This window comes from Echinops telfairi, unplaced genomic scaffold (genome assembly GCF_000313985.2).
Source record: "Echinops telfairi isolate 266 unplaced genomic scaffold, ASM31398v2 ScPeMD7_7424;HRSCAF=8462, whole genome shotgun sequence".
NCBI classification, from domain to species: domain Eukaryota; kingdom Metazoa; phylum Chordata; class Mammalia; order Afrosoricida; family Tenrecidae; genus Echinops; species Echinops telfairi.
Window position 1 is genome coordinate 3,903,984 of NW_022111324.1, and position 14,003 is coordinate 3,917,986.

Here is a 14,003-nt window from a genome sequence, read left to right on the forward strand (position 1 = left end):
TAAACCATGTGGGTCCTTGGAAGTGACTCTGGGGTTCTGGATGACATCTATTTGTGACCCCACATTTTAACACACTGCCAAGGGGCTTTGGTTATTTAGATTGAATCTCTGTGATAGCAAAGGCGGGTGGGGTTTGATGGGCAGAGGGGGCATATTAGATCTTACCATTGCTGGACATTGCATATCTTAACATAACAATGTGGTCCAGGCCCCTGTGGGGAAACCAGTTTCAAATATGTGCCCTACGGTAATGGGAGGATATTCAGGCTGCAGCTCTCACCCTACTAGCTGGGTATGAACCACACCCAGTCTGATGACAGTGTCTATTGTGCCAAGACCAACTTTTTGAATTCCTTGCAGATAGACTAGCCTGAGAAATGTGTTCTGGATGAAAAAGAACTTAGAGCAACGGAAAACGTCTTCCTTCTTTAATTAATGCTCATGTCCCCCAGCACTCCCCGTAAAAGCACTTATTCCCTGTGAAAGAGGGGCAAGAAAGGGGTGAGAGGGAAAGATTGGACCACAGAGCAAGATTATAACCACCCCTTGCATGTGGATGGGCATTGCTAAAGGACCAAGAGGAATGGACAGCACTGCTAAAGCAAGGGTAGTCCCCGATGTGGACGTCATCTGGTTCCTCAAAGCACTGTCGGTTTTGACGTAGGAGGAGTCTATCGCTCGCTAAGCAGAGAGGCAGAATTTAGAGTTTGTTGCCAGTTAGGTGATCCTTGTAGGGAGAGAAAACAAAAACATGCCCAAACAAAACAAGAAACTTTCTCTTGTGCTTGGATGCAGCTCTTCACGGGGAGCAGGACAGCTCTCTAGGAGAGCTTGGGAGAAACCCTGAACTTGGGAGAAAAGAGAGGAAGTGTCAGAGCTGAGGCATGAATCACTGTTGGGCGATTCCACACAGATGATGGCTGTCAGAATATGAGGGCAAGAGAGCAATTTGAGCAATAAATACAGGGCTGGAAACAGTAGAGTGGAACTGACCTGGGTCCCTAAGGTCTCTCCTTTCCAGGCTAACGTCACGTTTTAACCAAACCTTGCACGTTGAGCTTTCTTTCCTAATGCACTGAGCTGCATGACGACTTCAGGGTAATATTGAGCTTTTTCCACCACCGTGTGTTTAAGTGGAGAGTAGGTGAGCGAGGGGCTGGTGCCCGGATAGACCTAAAGGCACTGTGGCCCCTTCTCTGGGTGGTGAAAGCCGATAGACTGCCCTGTTGAAGCCCACTTATTCTTAGCATCATTTCATAGTCATGCATGCACACGGATCCCTGGGCCATTATTCTGTGTCATCGTCCTCTATGATGCAACTGGTCTGGAAGAGTAGCTAATCTCATCTCTTCGCACAGTTGTCAAGGGTCCCACCTTCTGGCTAGACATCAGGACTATGTGTGTGCTCGTAGCACAGGGCAGCCTTATCGTGGGATGATCTGTCTTCGTGCACTCGTCTTGTAGGTGTTGCTCGTCACAGGAGGATAGACAGGTGTGGCCATAGCAGAATTGAGTCCTGAGCAGCCCAGTGGGGGCAGGAACCTTAGTGGCCAGTTCTCATTCCTCTGCTTCTGGTCCCCTGGCTGCCAACCCTAGAATCCTAGAGTAATGGAAGAGATGGTCTCCATTCCACATCGACTCATAAGAGAGCGAGAGAGCGAGGTCTCAGCTTGACGTCCTGAGGGGAACGTCCTATTGACAGCGCGTAGGTGTGGCTCCACATAACACGGACAATATGCACCCTTTATTGCTTGCTCTGTTCTTCATGCTACTAACCAGACTCTGTGGATGTTGTTTGCATTTTCGTTTTTATTTGGGGGGTTGCTCTGCATGTCATCCCTCCTCCTGGCTGTTAGTGGCGGGGGTTGAGCCTTTTCCTTTCTGTGATTCAGGTGCCTCACTCTTTCCTTTCCAGGTTCTTCCAGTTCTTTTAACATGTCAAACTCTGGAGATTTGTTCATGAGCGTGCAGTCACTCAATGGGGATTCTTACCAAGGGGCCCAGGTTGGAGCCAACGTGCAATCACAGGTAGGGACCCAGCCAATGTGCCGCCAGGTGAATACATTAGAGTCCAAGAGCCCTCAATCCTATTGGCACTTCCCACTCCTGTCTAGAGAGAGAAAGAGAAGAAAAGAGAGAGAGAGAGAGAGAGAAACAAAAGAGAAACAAAACCTTACCAACAACCAAAACCAAGACAACCATTGTCGTGGGGAATCTCGTCCACACTTGGTGAATGCATTTGGCTCTGGCTTGTCAGTCACACTAGGAAGGCAGGAGAGGAGCAGCGAGGACAGGTGAGGTGACCAGGGTGTCTCAGGCAAGTAGAACCAGCATGCTCTTTGTTCACGGAAGGACAAGGAAGGAGTTTCGCCTGCTGTCTCACTTTCCAGGGCTCCCTTGTTTTTATTTTATTTTTTTCTGGTTTCCTACATGCTTTATTTGCCAAATAAGGAAGGAATGAATGATGAGTAGGCAAATAGATGATGCTTTTAGTTTAACCTTTAATAACACTCAGCCAGGTTGACAAAACTCATCTTCTCAGTCATCCTTGGGAGTCGAGGGATCAGGGTTCCTGGTCATGAGAATGAGTTCTTGTTGAGAAGCCAAAACTCAAGAAGTCCTAGGGTCTGCACCCTCAGTCCTCTTCATTACCACGTGCCCTCCCTTCCACCTCACGAAGCCTTCCTACCGGCTCAGCATGAAGGGTGATGGGAGAGGGTGAAGTGTGAGAATGAACAGGAAGCTCTGGGCCACGTCTGTCCAGTCTTCCATTCTCCATGAGGCATTCCCTGCCTGGAACAGCCCCAGCCCCTTATGTAGGGAATGTTGCCTAGAAATATTGCAATGTCATGGACAGAGTTCAGTCAATTGACTGTGTCGTTGGCACTCACTGAAGTCCCTCAAAATAAACAAGAGTCGTCATTCGTGTATTTCTCCCTCTGTGAGATGGCCACCCATGATGGCTCCCCTTAGCCGAACCTTGACCTTTATTGGCTACCCAGCAAAGGAGGGGCCATCTAGGATGATCCATAGGGAAGACCAAGAGGGAGAAATCAAAATTCCTTTGCTCCCTCCATCAAACCCCCTATCCTCACCCAGTCCCTGTTGGGAACTCCAGCTTTCTCTTAGCCTTTCACCGTCTTATTTACTGACCTCAGATCTGGCCATGGATGGGGCAGAAAGAGAGGGCTCAGCCTCCTGCTAAAGGGCCTTCCCCAGGAAAAGCCTCTCCAGTGTGGGTATAAGGATTTGACGTGCCCCAAACGTAGCCTGTGTGAAGATGATCGGCCTCCCTCCCCCTACGTCTTCCTGACTAATTTCTTCTCTGTTGTTCATCTGTTTAGGTGGATACCCTTCGCCATGTTATCAGCCAGACAGGAGGATACAGTGACGGACTCGCAGCCAGTCAGATGTACAGTCCGCAGGGCATCAGTGTAAGAAAACCAGGCTCCCCGCCCCCTTTGTTTTGATCCTCTCACTACCCATTATTTTAAAGCTACAGGGTTTGGAATGCCACTTAGTAGGACTTGCCTTAGCTGTATGGTCACCTACTTTCCTGCATCTGTATCGGTCACGCCATTGGCAGCATTCTACACACACACACACACACACACACACACACACACACACACACACACACATTATGTGGCGACTGGGCAGGCTTCATGCACGCAGCTGGCGTCTTAAGGCTGTCAGGCACAATCAGTGTTTGCATGGCACCTGCGGCCACATGCACTCAGCTGAGAGGAGCTGCTAACCAGGTGACACCTAGTACAACAGTGGGAGCAATGTCACCACAAGCTGAGGCCTGGGAACCTGGGGAGGAAGCCCAGTGGCCAAAGTCCGTTGCATCCAAGTCTGTGTGGGCTTTACAAACAGACACGTGCACCCAACAATGTCTTCCCAGTCTGTCCACAGACAACAACCCAAAGAATTAGCTGAGAGGCCGGGTGTGTTGAAGGGCCGTCTTCTACTTGTTCTCGGGTGCGCTGGCGGCTCCTGACTAGCATGAAAATTCATAGCGACAAGCTGTGTCGCACAGAGGGAAATCGATCAGACAGACGCCCGGGGAACCAAGTGTAGATTTGGGACAGCAATCCAACTTGATTTTTCAGATCCACCATCCGCCAGGTCAGCAGCGGGGACAGCAAGCAGGGACCGGGGCAGCATGGGAAAGGAGGCTGTGGTTTAGACCACGGGGCCATTCCCTGGGCTTGTAGACGTCGCCTGAGGGCTCCAAAAGCCATGGTTGGCTGGTGGCGATACATGTGGGGAGGAAGCAAAGGTAGGCCAGTGTATTCGTGTACTGAAAGCCTCGCCTGTCCTCTGCGCTAGAGTGAAAGAGTTGGTGGCCCCTTCCACTTTGCTTTGGCCACATCAGACCTGGCCGTGGCCACACCGGAAGACAGTAAGAGAAGACCAGTCATTTTGCCATTTGAGGAAGGGTTGGGAGGATTAGGAATTCACCACCTACAGGAGGGGAAGAGGTGGGTGGTACATGAGAGTGTTGGTCATCTGGGAAGGATTCGCGTCCTCACAAGTGCTCTAAAGTAAGTAGGACAGGGTCACAGAGGCCCAGATGTCATGTCAGCGGTTATGGGTCTTCCTCACAGTCAGGGCTGTTCAGCAAGAGACGGGTGGCCTCTGGAAATCAAGGGTGCCCTGGCCCTGGGAACATCTGAGCATGGTTTGGCTATCCACTTGGTAAGGATGTCTTGGGCGGGGGTGGGGGCCGTCAAGCACAGGTTATCGTGGGTCTTGGTGATGTTTTAGGCCCCTTTGCTTTATTGCCTTTTCAGGCAGATCCCCTCTGAGTTTGTCTAATATCCCTGAAGACCCCGTCTGGGAGGGACACAGGACTGTGAACACTTGTTTAATGCCCTCCAGACAATCTGGTCACGTTTTCAGAAGGATTCTACTATCCTGTATGGAAAGTACTGATGATTCTTACTGTTATAACCATACTAGTGATTATTACTATAGTCATGGCTGATCTGCCAGAGCCCACGTTTATAGAAACGCAAGCTATCGTGGTGGGGACGTTCATTCTCAAATATGGCTTTCACATGCTTGAAATGGCTCTGAGTTTGTGTCTGGGTATTCACACACAGTTATGCTTTCCCTGCATATTAGATATACGTTAGATTCCCGCCACCCCACCCCCCCATCGCCGCCCCTCCCAGAGAAAGTTTGCTCTTTGCCTGAGTGGGAGAGAGGACCCCTAGGAAAAGCCCTCGTGTGAGGACAACCATCGAAGCATTTCTCCAGAAGGGACCTAGGCAAAGTCCAGGGGCCTGGGTAGGAATCGGGGCTGGCGGTTCTGCAGTCAGCCATCCCAGTGCGCAGACTCGGTGGGGCTGGGGGTGGGGTCAGCACTGAGCCTCTGACGTCATCTGGTGGGCTGAGAGTCGTTTCTGAAGTCATAGCCCAACATGTGCAGACAATTACATCTGACTGCATAGGCCCGCCACACTTGAAAGAGTCGATCATTTTGCATTAATTTCTGTTGTCTCTGTGAACTGCTCACTCATATGTAGGCCCTTCATATGCAGGGTAAACGAAGCAAAGGCAGAGCGCGATGGGAGATGTTTGTTTGGGATCAATTGTAAGTTGTGCCACCTGCAGGAGACTAAGCTTGTGCTAGTCAGATGTATTTTCAGGTGGTGGCAGCAGGCCCTGGCGTGTGCGTGCGTGCGTGCGTGCGTAGAAGGGCTGCTGGGGCTGCCAGGAGAAGAGCGAGGGAGAGAAGAAGAGATGGGACAGGAATGAAAGGTTTGAGCCAAGAAATAAAAATAAACAACCCGTCACCCCAAAGCTGGGATGGAATTCCCATCTGGGCTCTGCATTGTGTTTCATTCTGTGGAGGACATTTTCTGGGCAGCTTTTACCCTCTTCCCTGGCGGGGTTTTCACAGCACCCATCTTTTATCCAACCGGCATCTGTTTTGCATCTTCTAAAGCTCAGACTGAGGAGCCCTGGTGGCGCCAAATGGAAGTGCTCAGCCGCCGACCAAAAGGTTGTTGGCTCAAACCCCTTGAGTAGCCCCATGGGAGCGAGACCAAGTGGGCGACCCCAGTAAAGATGACAGGCTAGAAGCCCCGCCGGGGCCCATGGGCTCGCTCGAGTGGCAGTGCACTCAGCAGCACTTCCCAACAGCAGAGCTGAGACCAGGGCTTTCACTCCAACCAAGTAGCACTGGGGGTGGGTGCAAGGTGTGGTGGTTAAGAGTCCCGCACATGGGGTCAGCAGACTGACCCTGGGAGGTTGTGCATTGCCCTGGGCAAGCTTGTTAAGGGTCTTCTGTGAAATGGGTCCAGTAAGCCCTGCCTTTCGCACCATGTGCCTTAGAGAAAATAAGCAGGAAGGGACTTGAAGCATAAGTTGTTCTGCGTGGATGCTGTGGGAAGCATTCTAAGTGAGAACTCTCTAATTTGACCTTTTCCCTCACTTGTGTGAGCTGTTGTCACAGTAGGTGGTTCCTATTGAGGACAGGTTTGGACACAGTTGTAGGTTTTTTTCTCCTCTGGTGGAAAGGCAGGCTTTTGAGATGGATATTGAGGTATGCAAGGCCTGAAGGAAGACCCCCTTCTTAGCTGCTGCTTCAGAGTTCAAATTATACCTCTTTAATACTTTGTGTTCTCAAATGACAATGGCAATACTTACTAGGTAGAGGGCTCCCAGTAATGGAGGGAGATGATTTCACTTCTCTGTCAATCAGACATACTTCAAGATCACTTAGCTATCGCATCCCTTCTTTCCAGTCCCACTGTCACCATCCAAGGTCTAAAAGAAGTCATTAATTAGTAAGATGATCGCAGTCAGCACCTCATTGCTGCTACTGCTTTGACTTGCCTCTTCCATCTGCACACATCTCCTGGTGTCTGAAGACGTTCCTTGCTCAGAGATCATCAGGTGACTCCCCGCTCACTCCTGGAGCCTCATCCAATGCAGAGCCTGGTATTCAGGGCCCTCCACACTCTTATCCCAACCCAGCTGTTTACCCAGCCTTGTTCTGCATCGCCAAGGTAAACAGACGCTGGGCACCAGTAGGGTCACTTTCCCCCTACATGGCTCATCATGTCCTATGTCATCCATGTCATCGCTGTACGTGTCCTCTCATCCCTGTACCACCATGCCCTTCTCATCTTACCCCACTACGAAAACCATCCTTCCTCTTTCATGCCCCCCTCTCCTTGCCCCCTCTCTTTCTCTTAGTCTGCCTTCCTGGCTCCTTTCTTCTTGAAATACAGACAACACACCCTATTACTTGTTCTTTGTGTCTCTCGTTGCCAAATGGGTGTGTGGCCTTAAATTATATCTATTCGTTGCTTAAAACGTGTCTGTTGCATGAATAATCCTAACCAGAGAAGACCAAGATGCCATGGGAATAAAAACTCACTTCAGTGACCTTTGGCCATGCCTTATGTTTCTTGTCAGCCAAAAGCTATCTGGTCATTTTTTTATCATTGTTTCACTCACTGGCAAACATACCAAAAGGAGTTGTAAGTCTTCCTTTGGGGCCAGAGTCTTCTACATTGTTGGCCAATGGACATCGTCTGAGAGTGTGATTCGAATCAGCATTACAGCTGTAAAGGCAGGTGATGAAGAGCGTTAGTCTTTTGCGTCCTTTAACACATACGTCCTCAAACTTGTTTGGCTTACCACCCTCTTTTCAGGATTTTTTTTTTTCTTTTTTACTCAGTACCCCGCTGGCAATGAAAACCTTTTGTGCTTTAACCTATAAGAGAGGATAAAGTATAAGTATCTGCTTTTACAGCAACTCCCTCTCACCCCACCCCCTACTTATTGCCCACTTTGGGAAACACTGCTTTACTGCTCTGCTCCTAAGCCATTTGTCTAGCAATTCAGCAGGGTTTGTCGTGGGATTCTCTTTGGCTTCCCTACTGTGTGTAGGTTTAGCGCCTACACAGACAGCCTGCATGCAGGAAGCAACCTGAAATCAGGAAATGTGGATTCTTCTCATTGGCTTTTCTTTTGACGAGTCACTGTCATCTCCTTGTGCTGTTGCTTCATCTGAAAAGTTTACCAGTTGAGGCGGATCAGCAGTCCTCTCAGGTAAGTCTAGACCCCTCTAGAGCTTACTATTAGTACAGGGTACCTCAGCTTCAATCAAGTGTACCCCGCTCTCAGACTGCTCTTTCATTAAAGTTAGCCTCACTTGACTTTCTAGCTCATCCCAGTCCCCATCCATCAAACTGTATCTTCAGGCCTCCAATTAGAAGGAGGTGCAAGCATTTCCATGAACCTCTCCCTTTGAGTTCCCAGAGACGTGGTCAGAAAGCGCAGCGTCTTCGTCGTCAGGAGCCCTTGCGTCGGTTCCAACTCATAGCAACTCCGTGGACACCAGAGCGGACCACCACCTGCCCTGCGCCACCCTCACATGTGTCCTTACGTGTGAGCCCTTGGTTGCAGCCACTGTATCTCTCCGTCTTACGGAGACTTGTTTTTTCCTTCACATGAATTAAAAGGAGTGGGGTCCCTCCAGTCCGTCTTACTTCTTAATAGGAGTTCAGGCCCCAGCTAGCCTTGCATGCCAACAGACACCCTGGTAAGATTTTTCTGAAGCAAGCACCCATGTTAAAAAAAAAGAAATGTTCGTGTTCTCCCTGTAAGTGGGACATGCTAGTCACGTCACGTTACCCTGCAAAGCCTTGTTAATTTGGCATTGTGACAATTAGAGTAATGGAAATTTAGTGACGGGTTTTCCTCTTTATCTAGAGAACTATAGGTGTTTTTGTTTTTAATAATGAAGTCATATATGACAGTAAGTAAAAAAGCTTGCTACAAATTCATAGACTCCTTCGTTAAACAAAAATATCAAACTGTGCAACTCTCTTTCAAAAGGAATTGGTTTATTCTGACCCATTTCACCCATAGAATTCTTACGTCAGACATCTCACAGGTTCACTCATTTTGATAAGAGTCGTGCCACGCTGATCACGGCCCACTCCAGGACGGCCCGCCCTCCTCGTTGCTAGTTCTCCTTGGCCTGTGCACTCCCTGCCAGTTCTCTGGAAACTAGGAAACCGGCTGTGGTTTTTGTCTATAGGTTCTCCTGTCTTGGTTTTCATATTCGGAAAAAAAACATACGAAATGAAAACACACAGAAACGGCCCAGCAACCATGACAGAATCAAACAGAGGAAAACCTCAATCGGAAACAAAGCAGAAAAATATAATACGTTGGATCCAGAGGAACTCAAATGACAAAGTGTCACATTTTGAATGAACTAGACGGGCCGTCGCCGGCTGGCCCAACAGCGTACTCCCCTACTGTGCCTGAGACCCACGCCGTCGCTGTCCCTGTGGTCAGTACGCTGAGCGGATTTGCCTGAGACGAATCTGCACAGGGCACCCTGCAAGGAGGTTTGGGGCGTAACACTGTCACAAGTGGCCTTCTGAAAACTGGATATTCAGAATTGAGGCTCTAATACAGTTTTCTGGGTTTAGTTATTATTACTTACAATTCCTGGATCGCACAGGCTGGTGTACTTCTTCCGTGGGGACTTAGGGACTTAACTGCTGGTTCTAGGATAAGCCGTTAAGCCCCCGATGCTGTTCTTGCTGGTGGCAGAGCACCATCTGCTCTCTTCACCACCCTGTGCTCTCGCACCCATGTCTTCCGTGGTCGTTCCGTGGCGTCAGGCATGGAGCAGGCCCATGTCCTAAGAACTGGTTGTTCTTAGATTAAGGCTATGATTGAAGCTCTTATTTCTAGACATAGACCCCAGCTAGATCATTCCCTGGAGGATAAAAGGAAGAATCATTAGAAGAAAAAAAAGCCTCTAATTTAAGTGTACCTATTATAGACATTTGATTAGCAAAAGGGTAACTTGGTAACATTTGGCAACGTGCCATAATTCTAATTTTTTTTTTTTAGAATGGCTTCTCAGGGGTTTCCCCTCCACTTAAAGTAGATATTAATAACACGTTGCCAGTTATTGTAGAATTGTAGCACTGGGACGTGAGGGTGATAATTAAAATTTACATGCAAGTCTTTAAAAATTCACTCTAATTATACCAAGTTTTAGCCCTTCTACCCTGCCAGGCTGAATTTGAATGCTGAAGGGATTCTAATAGGGGGGTGGAGGGGCTTCAAAACGTCATTGGGAAAATTGGAGTTAAAAGTTAATGGAGTTTTTCCTTGAACTTCTTGAAGCCCCATCACACATCGGTTGTCTTTTGGTGCCTTCTGGTAGACAGGCACAGGCTAGGGGACAAGTGGAATGGAGAGGAAAGGTAGCCATGGGCATGCTCAAGGACGACAGGGGTCACAGGCAGAGCAACAGCACACAGACCCCCACCCCCAGGAGCTGACAGCCGAGCCTCTGTTCCTGACACAACAAAGGGGGGATACAAATAAGTCTCTCCTCTTCCTTCAAGACCAGACATTGAAACCTGCATGCCAACTTTGAGGCCAGACAGGCACTCTACTTCAGCCCCAAAATAGTTGGAAAAGAGCAAATTCATGTCTTATCAAAACTACTATTCATGTGCTTCCTCCCTCTTCCCCAACTTCCAAGTGAAAACCCTTTTAAAGACACAGAACACAAAGGAGACCAAATTGCTTATTGGCGTATTCACACATTCACTTGTTAATCTGGTCGTCCAGCAATCAGTAACATCTGGACCGTGGGAAAGAGACGATGTGATTACTTACGTCCAAGCCCAGTCAAAGAGAAACCTTGTAGCTGAAAGGATGGAATGCCCTGAGCCCATTGGGAAGGGGTTTTACTTTGGGTCTGGTTCACTGCTTTGTCTGGGATGAGCTTTTCTGTTCTTAGAAAGCAAGTCATAGGGGGGCCAACCAACTCTGGAGTTCAGGAGATAGTCACCATTCTAGAGTCGGAGGGGATTTAAGGGCAAGGCCAGTCAGCGCTAGTTTGAGAAAGCTACCAAGGCAAACCCACAGACCATATGCCTGTGATCAAGGATACCAAGCATCCTGTTTGGAAGACGCCTCTGCTCTTTTTGTAGAATTAATCACAACCTATTTTGTTGGGCTCAAACCTAGCTCTAACTCAGAGCATCACCACTCACAGTGGTGTGTGTATATATGGGCATTTTCTATTGCTACCACTTTCTAACTGTCTGTGGACAAGGCACTTTCCCCTGAGAGACTTCAGTTTCTTAAGTGCCTTAAGGGGCAATACAGCTGGATGCTACCTAAGATCCTGGAAGCCTTCTTCCAATTCCATCTTGTGTAATTCTACTTACAAGCAAAGATTATTTTCCTATTTCCCCCAAAGCTTGGATCCAGCCACGTCATTAAATTTGACTTATGCGTGTCTCCCATAATACGTTCTAATTTTTCAGCTTTGTCTTCCCTGGCACTCTCGAGTTTTCTTCTAGCTTTTATCATTCCTCGCAATAGCCATGTTCTTGATGATGGGGTTTGTTGGGGAAGGTAACAGGTGACAATGCAGGTGAGAAACACTCAGGATACAGGGGTTCAGACAGAACATGTGACAAAGTTTGTTTAGGGCTGCTAATAAATGCCCAAGGGGCGTGCCACTCTACCGTAGGCTTCAACCCAAAGGCACCCAGCTCCAGCCCCATGGGTTAGTGAGCCCAGCTTCCTGCATTAAGGGCTCAGGGGTACCCACTCCGCAAGCCAGCCTCCTGCCTCGGAGCACTCAGCTTCACTCTGTGGGCTGAGAAGTCCACCGCTCTCTCCCAGGCGCTGGCTCCTGGCTCCACCACTGCTGCTCTTCTCGATGTCCCCAGATGAAGGAGGTCCAATGCATTGGGATGTCAGGGTCCAGAGGACATGTGCCAATGTTGCCTTTTGCTGATAGTGAGGATTGATCACCTCTCTTGCTTTAGAAATGGCCCACTTTATACCCAGCACAACAGCACTCACGATGAATCCTGGGAAGGAGCACTCACACCTGAATCCTCGCTGCATCTGCCCCCACCTTGCTAGAGCCGCCAGGGAAAGGTCATTTAGTGGGCCTTACAGAGACTCAAGCTCAGTGCCGTCAAGTCCACTCTGCCTCATATTGGCCCGATAGGAAAGAGTAGAGCTGCCTCTGGGTTTCCGAGACTATACATTTTCACAGGGGTAGAAAGTCTCATCTTTCTCCCCCAGAGCAGCTGGTGGCTTCAAATTGCTAACCTTACAGTTAGCAGCCCAAATGTCCCCCACTACACCACCAGGGCTCCTAAAAGAACGACATTAAATAGTTCACTGTAATCCAGACCCTTTGAGAAGTGCCTTCCGCCCAGGAAGCTAATCTCTGTCGTTCCATCAGACAGTTTGTAAGGTTTTCAGCGGCTGACCTTTCAGAAGTAGCCCACCTGTTCCTTCCTCCTCGTGTGTCTTAGTCTGGAAGCTCTGCTGAAACCTACCCAACCGGAGTGACCCTGCTAGTGTCTGAAATAGCAGGGCGCCGATCTCCCCGCCTCGCAGAAACACACTAGCTGCCAGTCTATCAACAGGACAGGAGAATGCTGATCCTTAGGATCTTTTGAGTCAGTTAACGCTAACTCCCTGCACTATCAGGTTGCTATGAGTCCAAATCAACTTGATGGCAGGGAGTTTTTGACTTGAGTTCATTTTCATGTTAAAAGGCATATGTGGCTAGGGACGACCATATTGGAGATCCAAAACTTTAGAGGAATGGTTCTCAACCTGTGGGTCATGACTCTTTTGGGGGTTGAACAACCCTTTCACAGGGGTCGTCCAATTCATAACGGTAGCAAGATGACAGTGATAAAGTAGCAATGAAAATAATGTTATGGTTGGGGGGTGGGTCATTACAACATGAGGAACTGTATGAAAGGGTCGCAGCATCAGGAAGTTTGAGAACCACCTATCGAGAGGCTCTACCAAAGGTGGAACGACCAAAGATCATGTTTCAAGAACAGTGGATGCCCCAAATCACCAAACCCAGCAAAGTAAGCATTGGGTTTAAAAACATCCTCCTATAAATAGAACTCTTTATTAAAAATTAACCGTGTACCAGAAATGAACTCAGATTAACATGGCCATGTGCCTTTAATAGGGAAATAATATGCAGGAAGATTTACAATCTAAAGACTTTAATTGGTTAGGGTACTCTTACAATGATTTTCATCTTGGGCCAGCCACTAACTTCATTGTACCTGATAATTGTTCAAGCCTAAGCAAGACATGTCTTTGGATTCATTTTGAACTCTTTAACCTTTGGGGGATAAGTGAGGACCAGTTTCTGTCTCCCGTCTCCCAGGTGACCCATCCTTGGCAGCAGTGTCTGCTCCCCCCAGTTCTCCTCCCTTTCTCCCTGGTCCTATTCTTCTATCTGTAGTTTGGTCTTCAGACCAACAGCCAAAGCCCCACCCGGGAATTCTTGAGACATGCTGAATCACAGGCCCCACGCCAGGCCTTATAAATGGCCTTCTGTATTTTAGCCACATTTCCTGGTGTTTCCTGAGCAAGTTCTAGAAGTTCTGTTCCGGTGCTCCTGTAGGAGAAGGATTCACATTGCTTTCTTTGCATTCAGGTTTTCAACAGACAGAAACACGTTGTCACGATGATAGGGAGCCCTGATGGCATAGTGGGTTATATGTTGGGCTGCTAACGTCAAGGTCATCAGTTTGAGCCCATCCGCCAGCTGCTCTGCAAGAGAACGATGAGGTTATTGGTGCCAGTAAAGAAGTACAGTCTCGGAAACCCTAAGGAGCCGTTTTACTCTGCCCCATCTGGCCATGACGAGTTGGAATCTACTCGGTGGCAGTGGTGTAGATCCATTCAGACCCTTACCGCCCACCCTGGTGTAGGTCCATTCGGACCCTTAGCGCCCACCCTGGTGTAGGTCCATTCGGACCCTTAGCGCCCACCCTGGTGTAGGTCCATTCAGACCCTTAGCTCCCACCCTGGTGTAGGTCCATTCGTACTTGCAGCACCCACCCTGGTGTAGGTCCATTCGTACTCGCAGCACCCACCCTGGTGTAGATCCATTCGGACCCTTACCGCCCACCCTGGTGTAGGTCCATTCGGAC

General features: G+C 48.8%; 1 protein-coding gene across 5 annotated transcripts in view; it reads left to right on the forward strand.

The window, feature by feature from the left end:
* PBX1 (PBX homeobox 1) overlaps nt 1-14,003 on the forward strand; it is a 326,552-nt gene that overhangs the window by 290,663 nt on the left and 21,886 nt on the right. For 4 of the 5 annotated variants that reach the window (XM_045298311.1, XM_004706765.2, XM_045298313.1 and 1 more), the window contains 2 exons: nt 1,916-2,028; nt 3,345-3,434. In XM_045298311.1, the coding sequence (XP_045154246.1) occupies nt 1,916-2,028; nt 3,345-3,434 (203 nt within the window). The remainder of the gene's footprint in view (nt 1-1,915; nt 2,029-3,344; nt 3,435-14,003) is intronic. The other variant, XM_045298314.1, reaches the window with a different exon arrangement.